Source organism: Lepus europaeus, chromosome 1 (assembly GCF_033115175.1).
Source record: "Lepus europaeus isolate LE1 chromosome 1, mLepTim1.pri, whole genome shotgun sequence".
Lineage (NCBI taxonomy): Eukaryota > Metazoa > Chordata > Mammalia > Lagomorpha > Leporidae > Lepus > Lepus europaeus.
In genome coordinates, this window is record NC_084827.1 from 175,153,140 (window position 1) to 175,170,648 (window position 17,509).

Consider the following 17,509-nt stretch of genomic DNA (forward strand, 5'->3'; position numbering starts at 1 on the left):
GATTAACCAAACACTAAGTAGAGAGTTCATCAAATAGTAAAAAAAGAAAAAAAGAACAAACACATACAAACAAACAAGAAAAACATTGTTCATCAACAGTCAAGGAGAGGGTTGTTCAAAATCATCACATCTCATGTCAATTTCTCTCCTACAGATTATATTTTTTAAACTTTTATTTAATAAATATAAATTTCCAAAGTATAGCTTTTGGATTCCAGTGGCATTTCCCCCCATAACTTCCCTCCCACTCGCACCCCTCCCATCTCCTGTTCCCTCTCCCACCCCATTCACATCAAGATTCACTTTCAATTATCTTTATATACAGAAGATCAGTTTAGTATATACTAAGTAAAGATTTCAACAGTTCGCACCCACACAGACACACAAAGTATAGAGTACTGTTTTAATAGTAGTTTTACCATTAATTCACATAGTACAACACATTAAGGACAGAGATCCTACATGGGGAGTAAGTGCACAGTGACTCCTGTTGTTGATTTAACAATTGACACTCTTATTTATGGCGTCAGTAATCACCCTAGGCTCTTGTCATGAGCTGCCAAGGCTATGGAAGCTTCTTGAGTTCACCAACTCCGATGTTATTTAGACAAGGCCATAGTCAAAGTGGAAGTTCTCTCCTCCTTCAGAGAAAGGTACCTCCTTCCTTGATGGCCCATCTACAGATTATATTTTAAGTATTCTGTTAGTTACCACAGATCAGAGAGGCCATATGGTATTTGTCTTTTTGTGACTGGCTCATTTCACTAAGTATAATGGTTTCCAGTTGCATCTATCTTGTTGCAAATGATGGGATTTCATTTTTTTCACCACTATGTAGTATTAAATAGTGTATATATATCATAATTTCTTTATCCAGTGAGCAGTTGATGGACATCTGGGTTGATTCCATATCTTAGCTATTGTAAATTGAGCTGAAATGAACATGGGGAAGTACAGATCACACTTTCATCAGCTGATTTCATTTCTTTTTTTAAAGATTTATTTATTTACTTGAAAGTCAGTTACACAGGGCAAGGGGAGGCAGAGAGACTGAGAGAGAGGTCTTCCATCCACTAGTTCACTCCCCTAGTGGTCACAACAGCTGGAGCTTTGCCAAGCTGAAACAAGGGGCTAGGAGTTTCCTCCAGGTCTTCCCACACAGGTGCAGAGGCCCAAGGACTTGGGCCATCTTCTACTGCTTTCCCAGGCCATGGCAGAGAGCTGGATCAGAAGTGGAGCAGCCGGGACTTGAACCCACATGGGTTGCCAGCACTGCAGTCAGTGACTTTACCCACTGCACCACAGCACCAGCCCCTGGTTTCATTTCCATGGAATAAATTCCCAGGGGTGGGATGGTTGTGTCATATGGGAAGTCTATATTCAGCTTTCTGAGGTATCTCCATACTGTCTTCCACAGTGGCTGTACCAGTTGGCATTCCCACCAACAGTGGATTAAGGTACCCTTCTCCCCACATCCTCGCCAGCATTTGTTGTTTCCGCAGGAGAGCCATTCTAATGGGTGGGGGGATGTGTGTGTGAAACCTCATTGTGGTTTTGATTTGCATTTCCCCAATGGCTGGCAATCCTGAGCATTTTTTCATGTGTCTATTGGCCATTTGAATTTCCTCTCTTGAAAAATGTCTGTTTAGGTCCTTTGCCCATTTCTTGACTAGGTTTTTTGCTTTGTAGTTGTTGAGTTTCTTGAGCTCTTCATAGATTCTGGAAGTTAATCTTTTATCAGTTGCATAGTTTGCAAATGTTTTTTCTCATTCTGTTGGTTGCTTTTCACTTTGCTGACTATTCTTTCACAGTGCAGAAGCTTCTCAGTTGATGTAATCCCATGTATTAATTTTGGCTTTGATTGCCTGTGCTTCTGGGGTCTTTTCCAAGAAGTCCCTCCTATGCCAATGCCTTGTAGGGTTTCCCCAATGTTACATAGTAGCTTGAAGGTATCACATCATAGATGTATGTCTTTGATCCATTTTGATTGGATTTTAGTGTAAGGTATAAGGTTGGGGCCTTGTTTTATATTTCTGCAAGTGGAGATCCAATTTTCCTCACCACCATTTGTTGAAGAGACTGTCTTGGCTCAAGGGGTTGATTTTTACTCCTTTGTCAAGGGTAAGTTGGTTGTAGATGTGAGATGTGTGGACTAATTCCTGGAGTTTCTGTTCTGCTCCATCGGTCTATCCACCATCTGGTATTGTGCCTGTACCAGACTATTTTTCATTATAACTGCCCTGTAGTATGTCCAGAAACCAGGTATTGTGATGCTTCCAGCTTTGTTTTTGTTGTATAAGATTGCTTTAGCTATTCAGGGTCTCCTGTGTTTCAATATGAATGCTTTTTTTTTTAAAGATTTATTTTATATTTGAAAGACAGAGTCACAGGGAGAAGTAGAGACAGAGAGAGAGGTCTTCCACCCACTGGTTCACTCCCCAAACAGCCAGAGCTGAGCCGATCTAAAGCCAGGAGCCAGGAGCTTCCTCCGGATCTCCCACATGAGCACAGGGGCCCAAGGATCTGAGCCCTTCTCTACTGTTTTCCCAGGCCATAACAGAGAGCTGAATCAGAAGTGAAGCAGCTGAGACTCGAACCAGCGGCCATATGGGCTGCCTGCACTGCAGGTCAGGGCTTTGACCTGCTGCACCACAGTGCCTGCCTCTCCATATGAATTTTAGCATTATTTTTTCTCTCTCTCTCTTTTTTTTTTTTTTTTGACAGGCAGAGTGGACAGTGAGAGAGAGAGACAGAGAGAAAGGTCTTCCTTTTGCCGTTGGTTCACCCTCCAATGGCCGCCGTGGTAGCGCGCTGCAGCCGGCGCACCGCGCTGATCCGATGGCAGGAGCCAGGTACTTCTCCTGGTCTCCCATGGGGTGCAGGGCCCAAGCACTTGGGCCATCCTCCACTGCACTCCCTGGCCACAGCAGAGAGCTGGCCTGGAAGAGGGGCAACCGGGACAGGATCGGTGCCCCGACCGGGACTAGAACCCGGTGTGCCGGCGCTGCAAGGCGGAGGATTAGCCTAGTGAGCCGCAGCGCCGGCTTATTTTTTCTATATCTGAGAAGAATGTTCTTGGTATTTTGATTGGTACCGCATTGAATCTGTAAATTGCTTTTGGTAGTATGGACATTTTGATGATGTTGGTTCTTCCAACCCATGAACATGGAAGACTGTTCCACTTTTTAATATCTTCTTCTATTTCTTTCTTTAATGTTTTGCAGTTTTCATCATAGAGATCTTTGCTTCACAGTTGTGTTGGGTGTTTAGGAGATTCCCACAGCGGCACTTCCCTTTGCTAGGGATGGCTCTCCCTCCCCACCTGTCTCTGGGTGGGTACAGCCAGCAAGGTGGAGATCGCCCCCCTCAGTTGCTCTTGAGCTATTGTGATTACCCCTGCTGACAGGGTGGATGTGTGCTCAAGAGCTGGAGCAACAGGCCGGCGCCATGGCTCAACAGGCTAATCCTCCGCCTTGCGGCGCCGGCACACCGGGTTCTAGTCCTGGTTGGGGCACCGGATTCTGTCCCGGTTGCTCCTCTTCCAGGCCAGCTCTCTGCTATGGCCCGGGAGCGAAGTGGAGGATGGCCCAAGTCCCACCCCCTGGGAGACCAGGAGAAGCACCTGGCTACTGCCTTCGGATCGGCGCGGTGCGCCGGCTGCAGCAGCCACTGGAGGGTGAACCAACGGCAAAGGAAGACCTTTCTCTCTGTCTCTCTCTCTCACTGTCCACTCTGCCTGTCAAAAAAAAAAAAAAAAAAAAAAAAAAAAAAAAAAAAAAAGAGCTGGAGCAGCTACTACCTACTTATATCCAAAAATGGCGCCAGCCCTCCCACCACTGCCTGCAGGTCGCTGTTATAGGGGGAACAGGGGGATAGAGAGACATACTGCTTCCCTCCCTGCTCCCACCGCCACCGCCCTATGTGAGCAGTCACCCTGCTGCCCCGAGGGATCCAGGCTGGACTCAGAAATGCTGCAGTCCACTAAGCTCTCCCTCCAGCTCTGTCAACAGCGGCACGGGCCGTGCAGTCCGACCTCACCTGGTTTGCCAGGGCAGCGTTTCCTTCCGGATCCAAGCTGCTGGCTCCTTTGCTGTTTTGTGGTCCTTGCTACGAGTCTGCACCTTCCACCCAAGTCTGGTGTTTCTGCTGCTTTCCCAGGGCCTCCCCCTGCAGCTTCTCATGCAGCTTCGCCCTGACAATGTGCTTTCTCCACTTTTTTTTTTATTTGACAGAGTTAGGCAGTGAGAGAGAGAGACAGAGAAAGGTTCACTCTCCAAATGGCCACCACGGCTGGCGCTGCACCGATCTGAAGCCAGGAGCCAGGTGCTTCCTCCTGGTCTCTCATGCCGGTGCAGGGGCCCAAGCACTTGGGCCATCTTCCACTGCCTTCCTGGGCCACAGCAGAGAGCTGGACTGGAAGAGGAGCAACCAGGACTAGAACCTGGTGCCCATATTGGATGCCGGCACCGCAGGCAGAGGATTAATCAAGTGAGCCACAGCGCCGGCACCCTTTCTCCACTTTTTAAATAGTGATTGCATTTAGCCTAAATCTGACTGCCCTGTGAGTATTCTGCCATCTTGGAACGTCCCCGGAGGCTTAACTTTCTACACTACAATGTCAGCCCCCAGGAATCTTAACCATTGGGCTAAATGCTCACACTGTGTTTTGTTCTTTAATCTGGCTGCTGTTGCTCTTGGCTGTGTAACATTGAACTTTTCCCTCTGAATTTGTTTATTTGAAAGGCAAAGTGACAGGGAGAGAAGGGGGAGAGAGAAAGAGAGAGAGAGAGAGAGAGAGAATTCTTCTGTCCCACCTACTGGTTCATTCCCCAAATACATGCAACAGCTGGGGTCAGAAGCCAAAGCCAGGAGCCCAGAGCTCTACCACCATGTGGATGGCAGGGACTCAAGCCCTTGGGCCATCGTCTGCTGCCTCCCAGCATGCATTAGCAGGAGGCTGGATTAGAAGCAGAGAAGCTGGGACTCAAACCAGCACTGTGACATGGGATGCAGATGCCCCAGGCAGCGGCTTAACCCGCTGTGCCGCAGCACCTGCCCCTCCGACTTTACTAGGTAGTCTGTGAGCTACCTGTTCCCTCCACTGAATCCCTTGTGCTTACACAAGCTAGACCCCATTCTGTGGCCTGGAACCAAGCGCTCTGTCCAATACAGCAGGCACTCCGTGTAGCTTGGATGCGTGGATGCGTGGATGAATGGGCCGTGGAGACGGTGGGGCAGGTAACCTCCACCCTGAAAGGCCCTCAGGTGCAGCGGGTTTAGTGCGGACTTTCCTTTTCCATTTCTTCCCTTACCATTCACTTCTTGCCTGTCCTTCTCTGCTCTCAGTATGCTGCTCCTGCTAGTTTCTGCCACCCTTCTGACTGGCCACGGCTCACCTGCCGAAGACTAAAACTGTCCACTAAGCGAGCATGAATTCTAGGGAGGTAGAAAGGCCAGGGCACGAGCCAAGGCCTGTCCTGGAGAGGAAGAGTGTGGATTTCAGCACTTTGGTTGCCAGTGGCTGTTTGAGCTGGTCTCGTGCCCTTTCTCTTTGTCATTCTGTTCTGAGAGGTTCACAGCTCCAACACCCTGGCCTCTCTCTAAGCAGAGCACATGTGGATTCAGTATTGCGGAATCTGAGAGACTTTACCAAGCCTTTCTGTGTCTCCCAGTTAAGTGGAGCAGTTCCCCCTTAAGGAAGAATTTTAAGAGTGAAGATATTAAATTCAACCTCAAATTCATTATATCAGTCATAAGACCGACTCTCTGGACTGTTGCTAGGGAGGCGATCTGCACGGGTCATCACCCATCGGTACTCCTACTGCTCCCTGTCATTGACCTGTCGGGCCCATCAGCGTCTTGCCTCCTGGTCTCGTTGTGAGGGAAGTCAGTTCCTGGGTGACGTGGAGTTTCCACGGAGGGGACCGGTCAGGGAGGGTCACAAGCAGAAAGCAGGAGTCCGGGCCAGCGTGCCTTCCGTGCGCAGGAACCATGGGCTCCCGTTATCCTTCCACCAGCCCAGATGTCTCCACGTCTGGATTGTCACATGTGATGCCCACGGAAAAGGAGCTATGCGAGCAGAGCCAGGGTGGAGGGCAGCTCCCTCGGCTGCACAGGTGGCACGGGGAGGGCCCACCATCAAAGCCCCTGCAGAAGCCTCCAGGAAGCGCGGTTCCGAGTCACCAGGGCTGAGCCCTGCCTGTCACCAAATGCCGTTGTCTGCCCCTGCCCTGCGAGGAACTGGAAGTTAATGGGAGTGTCGTGGATGCAGCCGTACCATCTACAACCACCTCAGCTTGCACACTGCAAACGAGATAGGGAACGGACTCACTGACGGGACTGTTCATCAAATAGCGTGCCCTAGTCACAACGATGTTTTGGCCAGTGATGGGCTGTGTATCCCATGACGGTTCTGTAAAGTGTGTCACCTAGGGACCCCATAGCCATCTTGGTTCCGGTAAGTGCACTCCGATGGAGCCGCCTAAGGAAGCATTTCTCACCACACGTCCCCATCACTAAGGGGCGCACGACTGGTGTCCCTTACACAGCTGAGCCCTGGCCTCCTCTCTTGCGGGAGGACCGGTGGCTGGCCCACCTGCCCGTACACACAGTGTTTCTCATGCAGCATCTCACAGCAGTGACTTTATCTGGGTCCCACATGTGCTGTAACCCACTTCTGGCTTCTCTCTCCCACCCCCATAGTTGTGCGCCTCGGACAAGCTGTGGGAGCGGATAGTTCGGTTGGCCTGCGACACCATCACCCCTGACATGAAGACCCTGGCAGAGAACGTGGGCTGGAAACAGATGTTCTTCACCAACAAGTTCCAGTTCCTGCGGCAGCTCCGCAAGCGGAAGCAGAGGCAGGGCACCCAGGGGGAGAAGCGGCTGTAGGGGACCCTCCTGCACTGGCCGGGAGCCGAGGCAGGCCATGCTGCCGCCTGCAGGATCCAGATCTTTCTCCTTTTCTTAACAACTGGAAGGTTTTGCTGCCTCCAGGAGCCCTCTGAAACGCACAGAAGACTTAGATACAAATGCAGCAGAGCCGAGCCACCTGATGCCTGCCACGGGGGCCAAAACCGTGGCCCAAGTACAAGGGCGGCCACACACGGCACATCTTCCCTACCCGCCGACACCCGTAAAAAGACTTCAGCTGTATACAAACAATAAATGATTATTTTGCAGGTTTTATCTAGGCATGTCCATGGGTAAGTGGGCCTTTGGATTTTTTTCCTGGTGTTTTGTCAACTGAGTGCAGTGATGGAATGGGGGCTGAGCATCCGCATAGGGCAGGCTGTGAGCAGCAGGGGTCCTGGGTCACGTTCTGTGTGGGCACAGTGGCCTTCCTAGCTGTGTGCTGCTAAGTTTGTGCTCAGTGCCCAGGGCAAAGAGTTTATGGAAAATGTTTGTTAGGAAAAAACATGGAGCAGATTTCAAAAGATTTTAGCACTAAAAGAAATTTTTTGTTTTGAAAGGCAGAGAGCTAGAGACAGAAAGCGCCCATCTGCTAATTTATTCCCTAAATGCCCTCGACAGCCAGCACTGGGACAGGCCAAAGCCAGGAGCCCAGAGCTCAGTCCACGTCTCCCACATGGTTGGCAAGGGCCATCACGGATGCCTCCTGAGACCGCGCTGGCAGGAAGCTGGAATCCGAAGTGGAGTTAGGGTTTCTGCCTTCTTCAGTGGACTTCAGCCGCTTCAGCGGGAGAAGTGGGTATTTCAAGCAGCAACTTCACTGCTACCTCAAACACCCATCCAATAAGCTAATCCTTTTTTTAAAGATTTATTTTTATTTATTTGAAAGGCAGAGTGACAGATAGAAAAGGAAAGACAGAGAAAGAGATCTTCCATCTGCTGGTTCACTCCCCAAATGGCTGTAACAGAGGACCAGGCCAGGTCCAAACCAGGAGCCTGGGACTCCATCTGGGTATCCTGTATGTGTAGCAGGGGCCCAAGCAGTGGGGCCATCTTCTACTGCTTTTCCAGGAGCATTAGCAGGGAGCTGGATTGGGAGCAGAGCAGTTGGGGCTCAAACTGACATTACAGTATGGACTGCACAGGCAGCGGCCTAACACACCGAGCCACAAAGCTGCTCCCCAACCTTTTTTTTTTTTTTTTTTAAAGATTTATTTATTTATTTGAAAGTCAGAGTTACACAGAGAGAAGGAGGGGCAGAGAGAGAGAGTGAGGTCTTCCATCTGCTGGTTCACTCCTCAAATGGCTCCAATGGTTGGAGCTGTGCCTATCCGAAGCCAGGAGCTAAGAGCTTCTTCCGGGTCTCCTATGTGGGTGCTGGGGCCCAAGGACTTGGGCCATCTTCTACTGCTTTCCCAGGCCATAGCAGAGAGCTGGATCGGAAGTGAAGCAGCCAGGACTTAAACTGGTGCCCATACGGGATGCTGGCACTACGGCTTTACTGGCTACACCACAGCAAACATGCCCCGCCCCTAAACTTTGTAAATTCTGTTTTCCATGAGCTCTTGGAATGACCTTGTATTGTGAGCCCAGGACACCAGATTCCATCCCCCACGTGACAACCTCTGACCTGGCGTTAGGGCATGGCTGGAGAAATCAATGCAGGCATTCTACTTGCAGACTTGGCTGCAAGTGCACCTCCCAGGACTTGGCACTGTGAAACAACCCATCAGGATTTCCTAGAAGGGTGCTGCTGCCCCACAGGGATGTGGACAGCTACCACTTGTCCCGGATGTTGAACTCAAGCTGTGGTGGAAGGGAATAGCACTACAGCTGTCGGGGAGAGCCCCCTCCCTGGAGAGGTTTTTTTTTTTTTTTTCAAATTTGTTTATTTGAAAGGCAGAGTCAGAGTTAGAGTTGGGGGCGGGGGTTGGGGAGACAGACAGAGATCTTTCATTTGCTCGTTCATTTCCCAGATAGCCACAATGGCCAGGACTGGGCTGGATCGAAGCCAGGATCCAGGAGCCTCATCTGGGTTTCCTACATGGGTGCAGGGGACCAAGCACTTGGACCATCTTCTGCTCTCCCAGGCGCATTAGTAATGCACTGGATGGGAAGTGGAGCAGCCGGGACTTAAACCGGCACCCATATGGGATGCCGGCCTCGCAGGTGGTGGCTTCATCTGCCAAGCCACAATGCCGGTCCCGTTGGGAAAGGTTATTTAAATACTGTTTTCTCCCTTCCCTCCTGTGATGACCAGGCACCCCCAGAAGAAGAACTCAAATAGCAAACAGCCCAAGGACTCCTTTTAAGGTAGAGCAGAGCCGATTTCTACCTCTGCATCATCCTATTGATCTTTAGAATTTCTTCTTCCTGTGACCTCTACTTTCCTACCTAGGTAAAAATGATGTGGCCTTGGTGCCAGAGAGACTCCCCAGGATGCGTCAGGCCCTCCCAAATGGCAGGGGGCAGGGACTCGGGCTCATCTCCCTTCCAAGTCCTAGAGCAGCCAGTGGCACGGCTCAGTGACAGGGGGCTCTGGGTTTCTTTTCTCCCCTCCCTCCCCTCCCCTCCCCTCCCCTTCCTTCCCTTCCCTTCCCTTCTCTTCCTTTTTAAAAAAACTAAACCTGTGTGAATATCAAACCGGGCTTTAACTCTCATCCACACACCCTGGAAACTCCGTCACCCGGTCCCCAGTGCCAGTTGAACAGCCCCAACACAGCCCTCTGCTCCTCATTGTTGGGAGGCCACACAGTCCCAGGTCTCCAGCGACATCGTGAAATCGAGCACACTCTGCTTCCTGGCTGTAAGGAGTCTGTCAAAGGTGTGTGTGGATTCAGACCAAGCACAGAGCAAAGATTTCGCTGTGGAGAGAGCCGGGCCCCAGGCTCCGTCCAGGAGAGCCTGCAGGGCAGGTGCTGGGTGGCTGGCCGGCAGTGGCAAGGGCTCTTGCTGCCTTGTCTGACCCTGAGCACCGGACCTCACCTGCAGCCTCATCTTCACGGCAGCAGGAGGCGGATGCCTGGAGTATGCAGCCACGGCCACACTTGCTGTGTCAGCGGAGCTGTGGCGTTCATCTGTAACATCTCTGCGAAAGGCCAGCAGCTAAGGTTTCGTGTGTGGTGTCCGCACACGTGTAGTGGAAGTTTCTAGATGGAATGTGAATCAAGAACACAAAGAGGACCATTTGAAAATAATATGTACTAGGATGCTTCAAAAAGTTTGTGGAAGATGGAATCAAGAGATGTTTATTTGGGCGCAAAGAAATTGAAATCGGGTGGGCATTTGGCTCAGTGGTTAAGCTGCTGTTTGGGATGCCCACAACCCGTATCAGAGGACCTGGGTTCCACTCCCATCTCTGCCTCCAATCCAGAAGCCTGCTCATACACACCCTAGAAGACAGCAGTGATGGCTCAGCTAGCTTGCTCTCTGCCACTCCTGTGGGAAACCCGGGTTGAGTTTTGGGTTCCTGATTTTGGCCTGGCCCAGTTCCAGCTACTGCAGTTATTCAGGGAGTGCACCAGTGGTTGGAAGATATCTCTGTCTGTTTTCTCTGCCTTTCAAATAAAGTTAAAAATATTTTTAAAAAGCAGCTGTCAAATCCAAAATAATTATTTAAAAAAAGGAAATCCATACATATAATGAATGATCTTCAAAAGTTGATGGAAAATGTGTATTATGTAAAAAATCATGCATGGATTTCAACAGGTTTTTAAAAATGTTGTTTATTTTCATTTATGGTTCACCACCCAGATGCCCATAACAGTCAGGGTTGGGCCCAGGACTCAATCTGGACCTCCCAGACAGGTGGCAGAGATCCAAGACTTGAGCCAGCATCTGCTGCCTTCCAGGGTGTGCCTCATCGGGAGCGGATTGGAAGCGGAGGCGCTGGGACTCGGACAGGCACTCTTGATAGGGGAGTGAGCATCCCGAGTGGTGACTTCACTGCACTGTGCCCGGTGCCCACCCCTCATAGGTTTTTTGCACCAAAATAAACAGATCTCCTAATTTCATTTTCCATGAAGTTTTTGAAGTTCCCTTATCTATATAATTGATAATACTTCCTTGTATTATAATATAATAAAGTAATTATAAAAACAGATGCTAAAGCTAAACAGTATTTTAGAGTAAGTTAATATATTCACTATTGTTAAATAAATTAGAATAAGTTATCATTTCAATAATTATTTGCCCTAATAATTTGAGTGCCTTATTACTCAATTATAACCATTTCTGCCAGAACATGAGCAATACCATCACTCGGGTAGCCCTTCTGTCACCAGCATCCTAGGGGTTGCGACACTTTGTCCCGCCTCCCGCCTCGTTGGCCACGGGAGCGCCACCTGACGAGTCCATCAGACAGCCAGGGGCTGCGATGCGCTCGCCGCTCTGCCTTTCCTGGCAGCTTCCATGTGGACGCATAGATCTGCTTTGTTTGTGACTGGACGTTTGTCCACAGCATTTTATAATCTCTCTCATCTTTCAGTCAGATGTGTTTCTCTCCGTTACCATTTACCTCTGTAAAAGTAAAATACTTGTATTTCTGACAATTTATGTGTTTAGTACTGTAAGAACAATTAACAATAGTAAGCATGAATGTCTAACTTACAAACTGAAAAATGAATGCATTTTATTTAATGTCATCTCTTCTTATGGCTTTTTTTTTCCAAAGCAGGTTAGCATAGTACGTGAACTAAACCCCAGTTCTTGGGCCTCAAGAACTTAAGCAGAAGTAATGCTTTGGGGGAGGGGCAGGAGGCAGGGGTAAGGACAACTCCCTGGGGGCCACTTGCTCTGTCTGTGAGCTGCCTGTGGTCTATGTGAGCAGTCCTCAATTATCACCCCAAACAGGCTCCCAAAAAGCTGAGGAATAACATAAGGCAACCTTACCCAAGACAAAACAAGTGCACCTGGTTGGTTTGTTTTGCATTTTCATGAGCATAATGACCTTTATCTTTAGTGCGTATTAAGATTCTGTGGGACTGGCGTTATGGTGCACCAGGTTAGGCTGTCACCTGGGACGCCAGTATCCCATATGGGTGCCAGTGTGTGTCCCAGCTGCTCCACTTCTGATCCAGTCTCCTGCTAAAGAGCCTGGGAAAGTAGTGTAAGTCTGGGCCCTGCCACCTATGTGGGAGACCTGGAAAAAGCTCCTGGTTCCTGGCTTCAGCCTGGCTCCATCCCCTAGCTGGGGAATGAACCAGTAGATGGAAGATTTCTTTCTCTCTCTGTTTCCCTCCTTCTCTGTGTAACTCTGCCTTTCAAATAAATAAGTAAATAAATCTAAAAAAAGAAGACTACACAAGCTTTTTAACTCTGAACAGGTGCTTTGCACTTGAAATCATGCCTTTGGCTGGCTGTTAAAATACCAAGTGAGCTAAGTGCCACCACCCTGAAGAAGAAGTGCACCTGTGGCAGAAAGTGGAGAGATAGGTGTTAAATCATTTCACAGGGTAAGACAGGTATCTTTGCATTACCTCTGGTTTGTATTGAAATGAGGTCATCTGCAGACTAGGGCAGGGGGTGGGGAGTGGCATTTAGTTTGCCTTTGCAGTGTGGGAGCGACCAGGGACTCTATGGAATTCACTGTTCCTGCTTACCAGGTTCCGTCAAACAGTTTCCCACTCAGGAAAGTTATTTTCCACTGGGAAATCTGTCCTGCCCACTCCAGGAGTCCTATGGATTTGAATAAACTTAGAAACCTTCATCGTCACCATCATCATCATCATAGCAGCTCCTGCCCGTTGTCCGATATGTGCCAAGAAATAAGCAATTTGCAACCCCTGAAGGCAAGTGATCACTGTTTGTCTTGTTTGGCAGGAAGCCAATCTGCAAACAGCCTTCTGTTTCCTTTTTTTTTTTTTTGACAGGCAGAGTGGATAGTGAGAGAGAGAGAGAGACAGAGAGAAAGGTCTTCCTTTTTGCCGTTGGTTCACCCTCCAATGGCTGCTGCGGCCGGCACATCTCGCCGATCCGAAGCCAGGAGCCAGGTACTTCTGGTCTCCCATGCGGGTGCAGGGACCAAGGACTTGGGCCATCCTCCACTGCCTTCCCGGGCCACAGCAGAGAGCTGGCCTGGAAGAGGGGCAACCGGGATAGAATCTGGCGCCCCAACCAGGACTAGAACCCGGTGTGCCGGCGCCGCAAGGCAGAGGATTAGCCTGTTAAGCCATGGCGCCGGCCCAGCCTTCTGTTTCCAATACATGGATTTCTGCTGGGCCTCTGTGCATTATCCATGGCCTGCTTCCCCACTGCAATGCCACAGTTATGTAGCCGTGTGACCGACTGTATGGCCTGCAAACCTTCATTACCCTCAGACAGGGCAAGTTAATTTTCTCCAAGTTTCGTAAAGCTGAGATTCAGATCTAAACTTGAGCCTACATTCTTCTTCTTTTTTTAAAAGTTTTATATTTATTATAAAGGTAGAGTGAAAAGAGGAAGAGAGAGAGAGAGGTCAGTTATCATCTGCTGGCTCGCTCCCCAAATGGCTGCAACAGCCAAGGCCAGGCAAAAGCCAGGAGCCAGGAATTCCATCCTGGTTTCCCACATGGGTGGCAAGGGATCAAGCACTTGGGCTACCTGCTAGTGTCTTCCTAGGTCCATTAGCAGGAAGCTGGATCAGAAGTAGAACACTCAGTACTGGAACCAGTACTCCAATATGGGATGCATCACGATGGTGGCTTAACCTGTTGCACTACAATACCAGCCCCTGGGTCTGTTCTTTTTAGAAAAGGATTTTTAAAAGGTTTTTTTTTTTTTTTTTTTTTTTTTTTTTTTTTTTTTTTTTTTTTTTTTACTTATTAGGCAGAGTGACAGACAAAGAGGGGGAAAAAGAGAGAGGGAGAGAGATTGCCTATCTTCTGGTTCACCCCCTAATTTTTTAAAAAATTTATTTATTTGACAGATAGAGTTAGAGAGAGAGAGAGAGAGAGAGAGAGAGAGAGAGAAAGGTCTTCCCTCCACTGGTTCACTTCCCAAATGGCCGCTATGGCCGGCGCACTCTGCCAATCTGAAGCCAGAAGCCAGGTGCCTCCTCCTGGTCTCCCATGCGGGTGCAGGTGCCCAAACACTTGGGCCATCCTCCACTGCCTTCCCAGGCCACAGCAGAGAGCTGGACTGGAAGAGGAGCAACCGGGACTAGAACCCAGGGCCCACATGGGATGCCAGCGCCGCAAGCAGAGGATTAACCAAGTGAGCCACGGCGCTGGCCCATGGTTCACCCCCTAATGACCACAACAGCTAGGGCTGAGCCAGGCCAAAGCCAGACCAGAACTGCATCCTGGTCTCCCACTTGGTGGCAGCAGCCATTTGGGTCATCATCCACTGCCTTCCCAGGTGCTTGACCAAGAAGCTGGATTGGAAGCCAAGCGGCCAGGGCTGGAACCAGTGCTCCAGTGTGGGACAACAGCATCATAAGTGGCAGCTTTGCCGGCTGCACCACCAGACGGACCCCTGAGCACAAACGCTCGGAACGGCCGCTCCTTTCAGAGCCAATGCCATATTTGATTGCTGGAACTTGAGAAAGTGCTGGGATATGTGTAGCTCTCTTCTGCAGTGACAAGGGGGATGGACGGGGCTATTCTAATTTGGTTCTTTGGGATGTAGTTGGGGTTTTCCCCCCAGGATTTCCTGTGTGGGGGCTTAGCCCCCGGTGTGGTGATGTTAAGAGGAAGGAGGGCCAAGTGGAGGTCCTTTGGCCAGTTGGGGGTGTGTCCTCAGAAGGAATGTTGGGACAGCAGTGGCCCCTGGCCTCCTGTCTGGCAGTGTGATCTGCCACAATGCCATCCCCCATCAGCATGCAGCCAGGGGGCCCTCCCTAGAGCCTGCACTATGCTGTTTGGACTTCCAGCCTTCAAAACCGTGTGCTAAAGAAACCTTTTTCTCTCTACCTACCCAGCCTAAGGTATTCCAATTTAGTAATGGAAAACAGACCAGACCACTTGCCCAGAGAGTATTTCCAGTTTTTGATGAACTAAATCATTGTCCTTTTTTCTTCCTTTCTTTTTAAAAATAAGGTTTATTCATTTGAAAGGACAAGTCACATAGAGAGAGGAAGAGACAGAGAAAGAGAGGGAGAGAGATGGTTCATTTGCTGGTTCACTCCCCAGAGGACCACAGTGGCCAGAGCTGGGCTGATCTGAAACCAGGAGCCAGGAGTTTCATCTGGGTCTCCCACGTGGATGCAGGGGCCCCAGGACTTGGGCCATCCTATGCTGCTTTCTCAGGCACATTAGCAGGGAGCTGGAGCTGAAGTGGAGCTGCCAGGATTCCTAATGCGATGTCGGCATTGCAGGCAGTGGCATGACCCACTGTGCTACAACAACACTGGCCCCTGCCCATTTATCTATTAAGTGTCTTTGTGCGTTTAAGTAATACATAAGGAGTCAAATTCTCCTTAAGACCCTCACACACTCTCACGGGAGACTACCAGTTAAGTAAACGCTATGGCTCGCTGGCACTTTCCCAAACCCATTCTCGGTTTCTGGAGCCACAGTCTTCCACAGTCCCTCTGCAGGAACACCACTTCCTGCTCTTCCTGACAATGGAAAAGGACACGGGGTTGGCTCTCACCTTGCTCCCCAGTGCCCACTGGAGACTCACAACCCAACCGTCTCTGCCTTTGGTGTCGGAGGCCCACACAGTGCCCCTGCACCGCAGTGCCGATGACCTCCGCTCCCCAGCGTGGGGTTGGCTCTCACCTTGCTCCCCGGTGCCCACTGGAGACTCACAACCCAACCCTCTCTGCCTTTGGTGTCGGAGGCCCACACAGTGCCCCTGCACCGCAGTGCCGATGACCTCCGCTCCCCAGCGTGGGGTTGGCTCTCACCTTGCTCCCCGGTGCCCACTGGAGACTCACAACCCAACCCTCTCTGCCTTTGGTGTCGGAGGCCCACACAGTGCCCCTGCACTGCAGTGCCGATGACCTCCGCTCCCCAGCGTGGGGTTGGCTCTCACCTTGCTCCCCGGTGCCCACTGGAGACTCACAACCCAACCCTCTCTGCCTTTGGTGTCGGAGGCCCACACAGTGCCCCTGTACCGCAGTGCCGATGACCTCCGCTCCCCAGCGTGGGGTTGGCTCTCACCTTGCTCCCCGGTGCCCACTGGAGACTCACAACCCAACCCTCTCTGCCTTTGGTGTCGGAGGCCCACACAGTGCCCCTGTACCGCAGTGCCGATGACCTCCGCTCCCCAGCGTGGGGTTGGCTCTCACCTTGCTCCCCGGTGCCCACTGGAGACTCACAACCCAACCGTCTCTGCCTTTGGTGTCGGAGGCCCACACAGTGCCCCTGCACCGCAGTGCCGATGACCTCCGCTCCCCAGCGTGGGGTTGGCTCTCACCTTGCTCCCCGGTGCCCACTGGAGACTCACAACCCAACCCTCTCTGCCTTTGGTGTCGGAGGCCCACACAGTGCCCCTGCACCGCAGTGCCGATGACCTCCGCTCCCCAGTGTGGGGTTGGCTCTCACCTTGCTCCCCGGTGCCCATTGGAGACTCACAACCCAACCGTCTCTGCCTTTGGTGTCGGAGGCCCACACAGTGCCCCTGCACCGCAGTGCCGATGACCTCCGCTCCCCAGCGTGGCTCCGTGCCCCTCTCCTAGACCACAAACACCTCCTAAGGCTCTGGCTCTCCCCACACACTGTGGTCTGGACGCCTGGACCCTGGAGGCCTCCGGTGCACAGTGCTGCCTGGCTGCACGGCCTGTGGTCACTGTAGCAGTCACAGCCGAGACTTCTGATCTGGAGCCCTTCTTTGGGAGGGCAGCCTCCCTCCCTTCCTGAGAGTCACTGCCAGTGCCCACCTCTGTGAATGTGCCCCCCACCCTGGGGCCGCGCTCATCCAGCCCAGCGCCCGCCGCCCGTCCCTGCTTGCCTGGGCTCTCCAGGCTCTCGGTTGCACCTGAAGCCCTCCTGCTCCTTCAGCCATCAGCACGTCCACCTGCCCAGCAGTCCACTGCTGGAGAGCAGCCCAGCGTGTGTGTGCTGTGCGCACACTGCAGCCCCAGAGCAGCCTCCCAAGGCTCCCTCCCAGTGCCTTCGCGCCCTTGCCTCCTCTCTCCTGCACTGCACGCTGGGTCTGCACGCCTCCCCTCCCACTCGGTGCAGATTACCCGTTAGTGGGAACTCTGCCGCCTCCCTCCTCTCCTGCTTGTCTCTGTCCTTGGCTCTGCCTCTTTCAAAGGGCGGAGTCACCTGACCCCCAGTGTCAGAGGTCATGGTCCTTGTCATGTCCTGTTCTCCTACATCTCCAGTCTCTCCTCGTCCTACATCCTTCCTTTTCTTACAAACACAGGTCTCTCTTTGAAAGGCCTTCATCCTGCTGTCCTAGACCTCCTCTTTCTCTCACCAAACTTTTTAAATATTATTTGAAAAGCAGAGAGAGAGAGAGAGGGAAGGAGAGAGAAAAGGAAGGTACTCTCATCATTTGATTCACTCCCCAAACGGCTGTAATGGCCAGGAGAGGGCCAGGCCACAACCAAGAGTCCAGATCCATCCAGATCTCCCACATGGGTGGCAGAAGTTCAAGTGCTCAAACCATCTTCCACTGCCTTCCCAGGTGCATTAGCAGGAAGCTGGATTGGAAGTGCAGAAGCCAG

General features: G+C 51.2%; 1 protein-coding gene across 1 annotated transcript in view; it reads left to right on the forward strand.

Annotated features, from left to right (window-relative positions):
- FBXO36 (F-box protein 36) overlaps positions 1-6,891 on the forward strand; it is a 103,041-nt gene extending 96,150 nt beyond the window's left edge. The window contains exon 4 of the mRNA XM_062197404.1: positions 6,703-6,891. Coding sequence (XP_062053388.1) covers positions 6,703-6,891 — 189 coding nt within the window. The remainder of the gene's footprint in view (positions 1-6,702) is intronic.
- Positions 6,892-17,509: the final 10,618 nt, after the last annotated feature.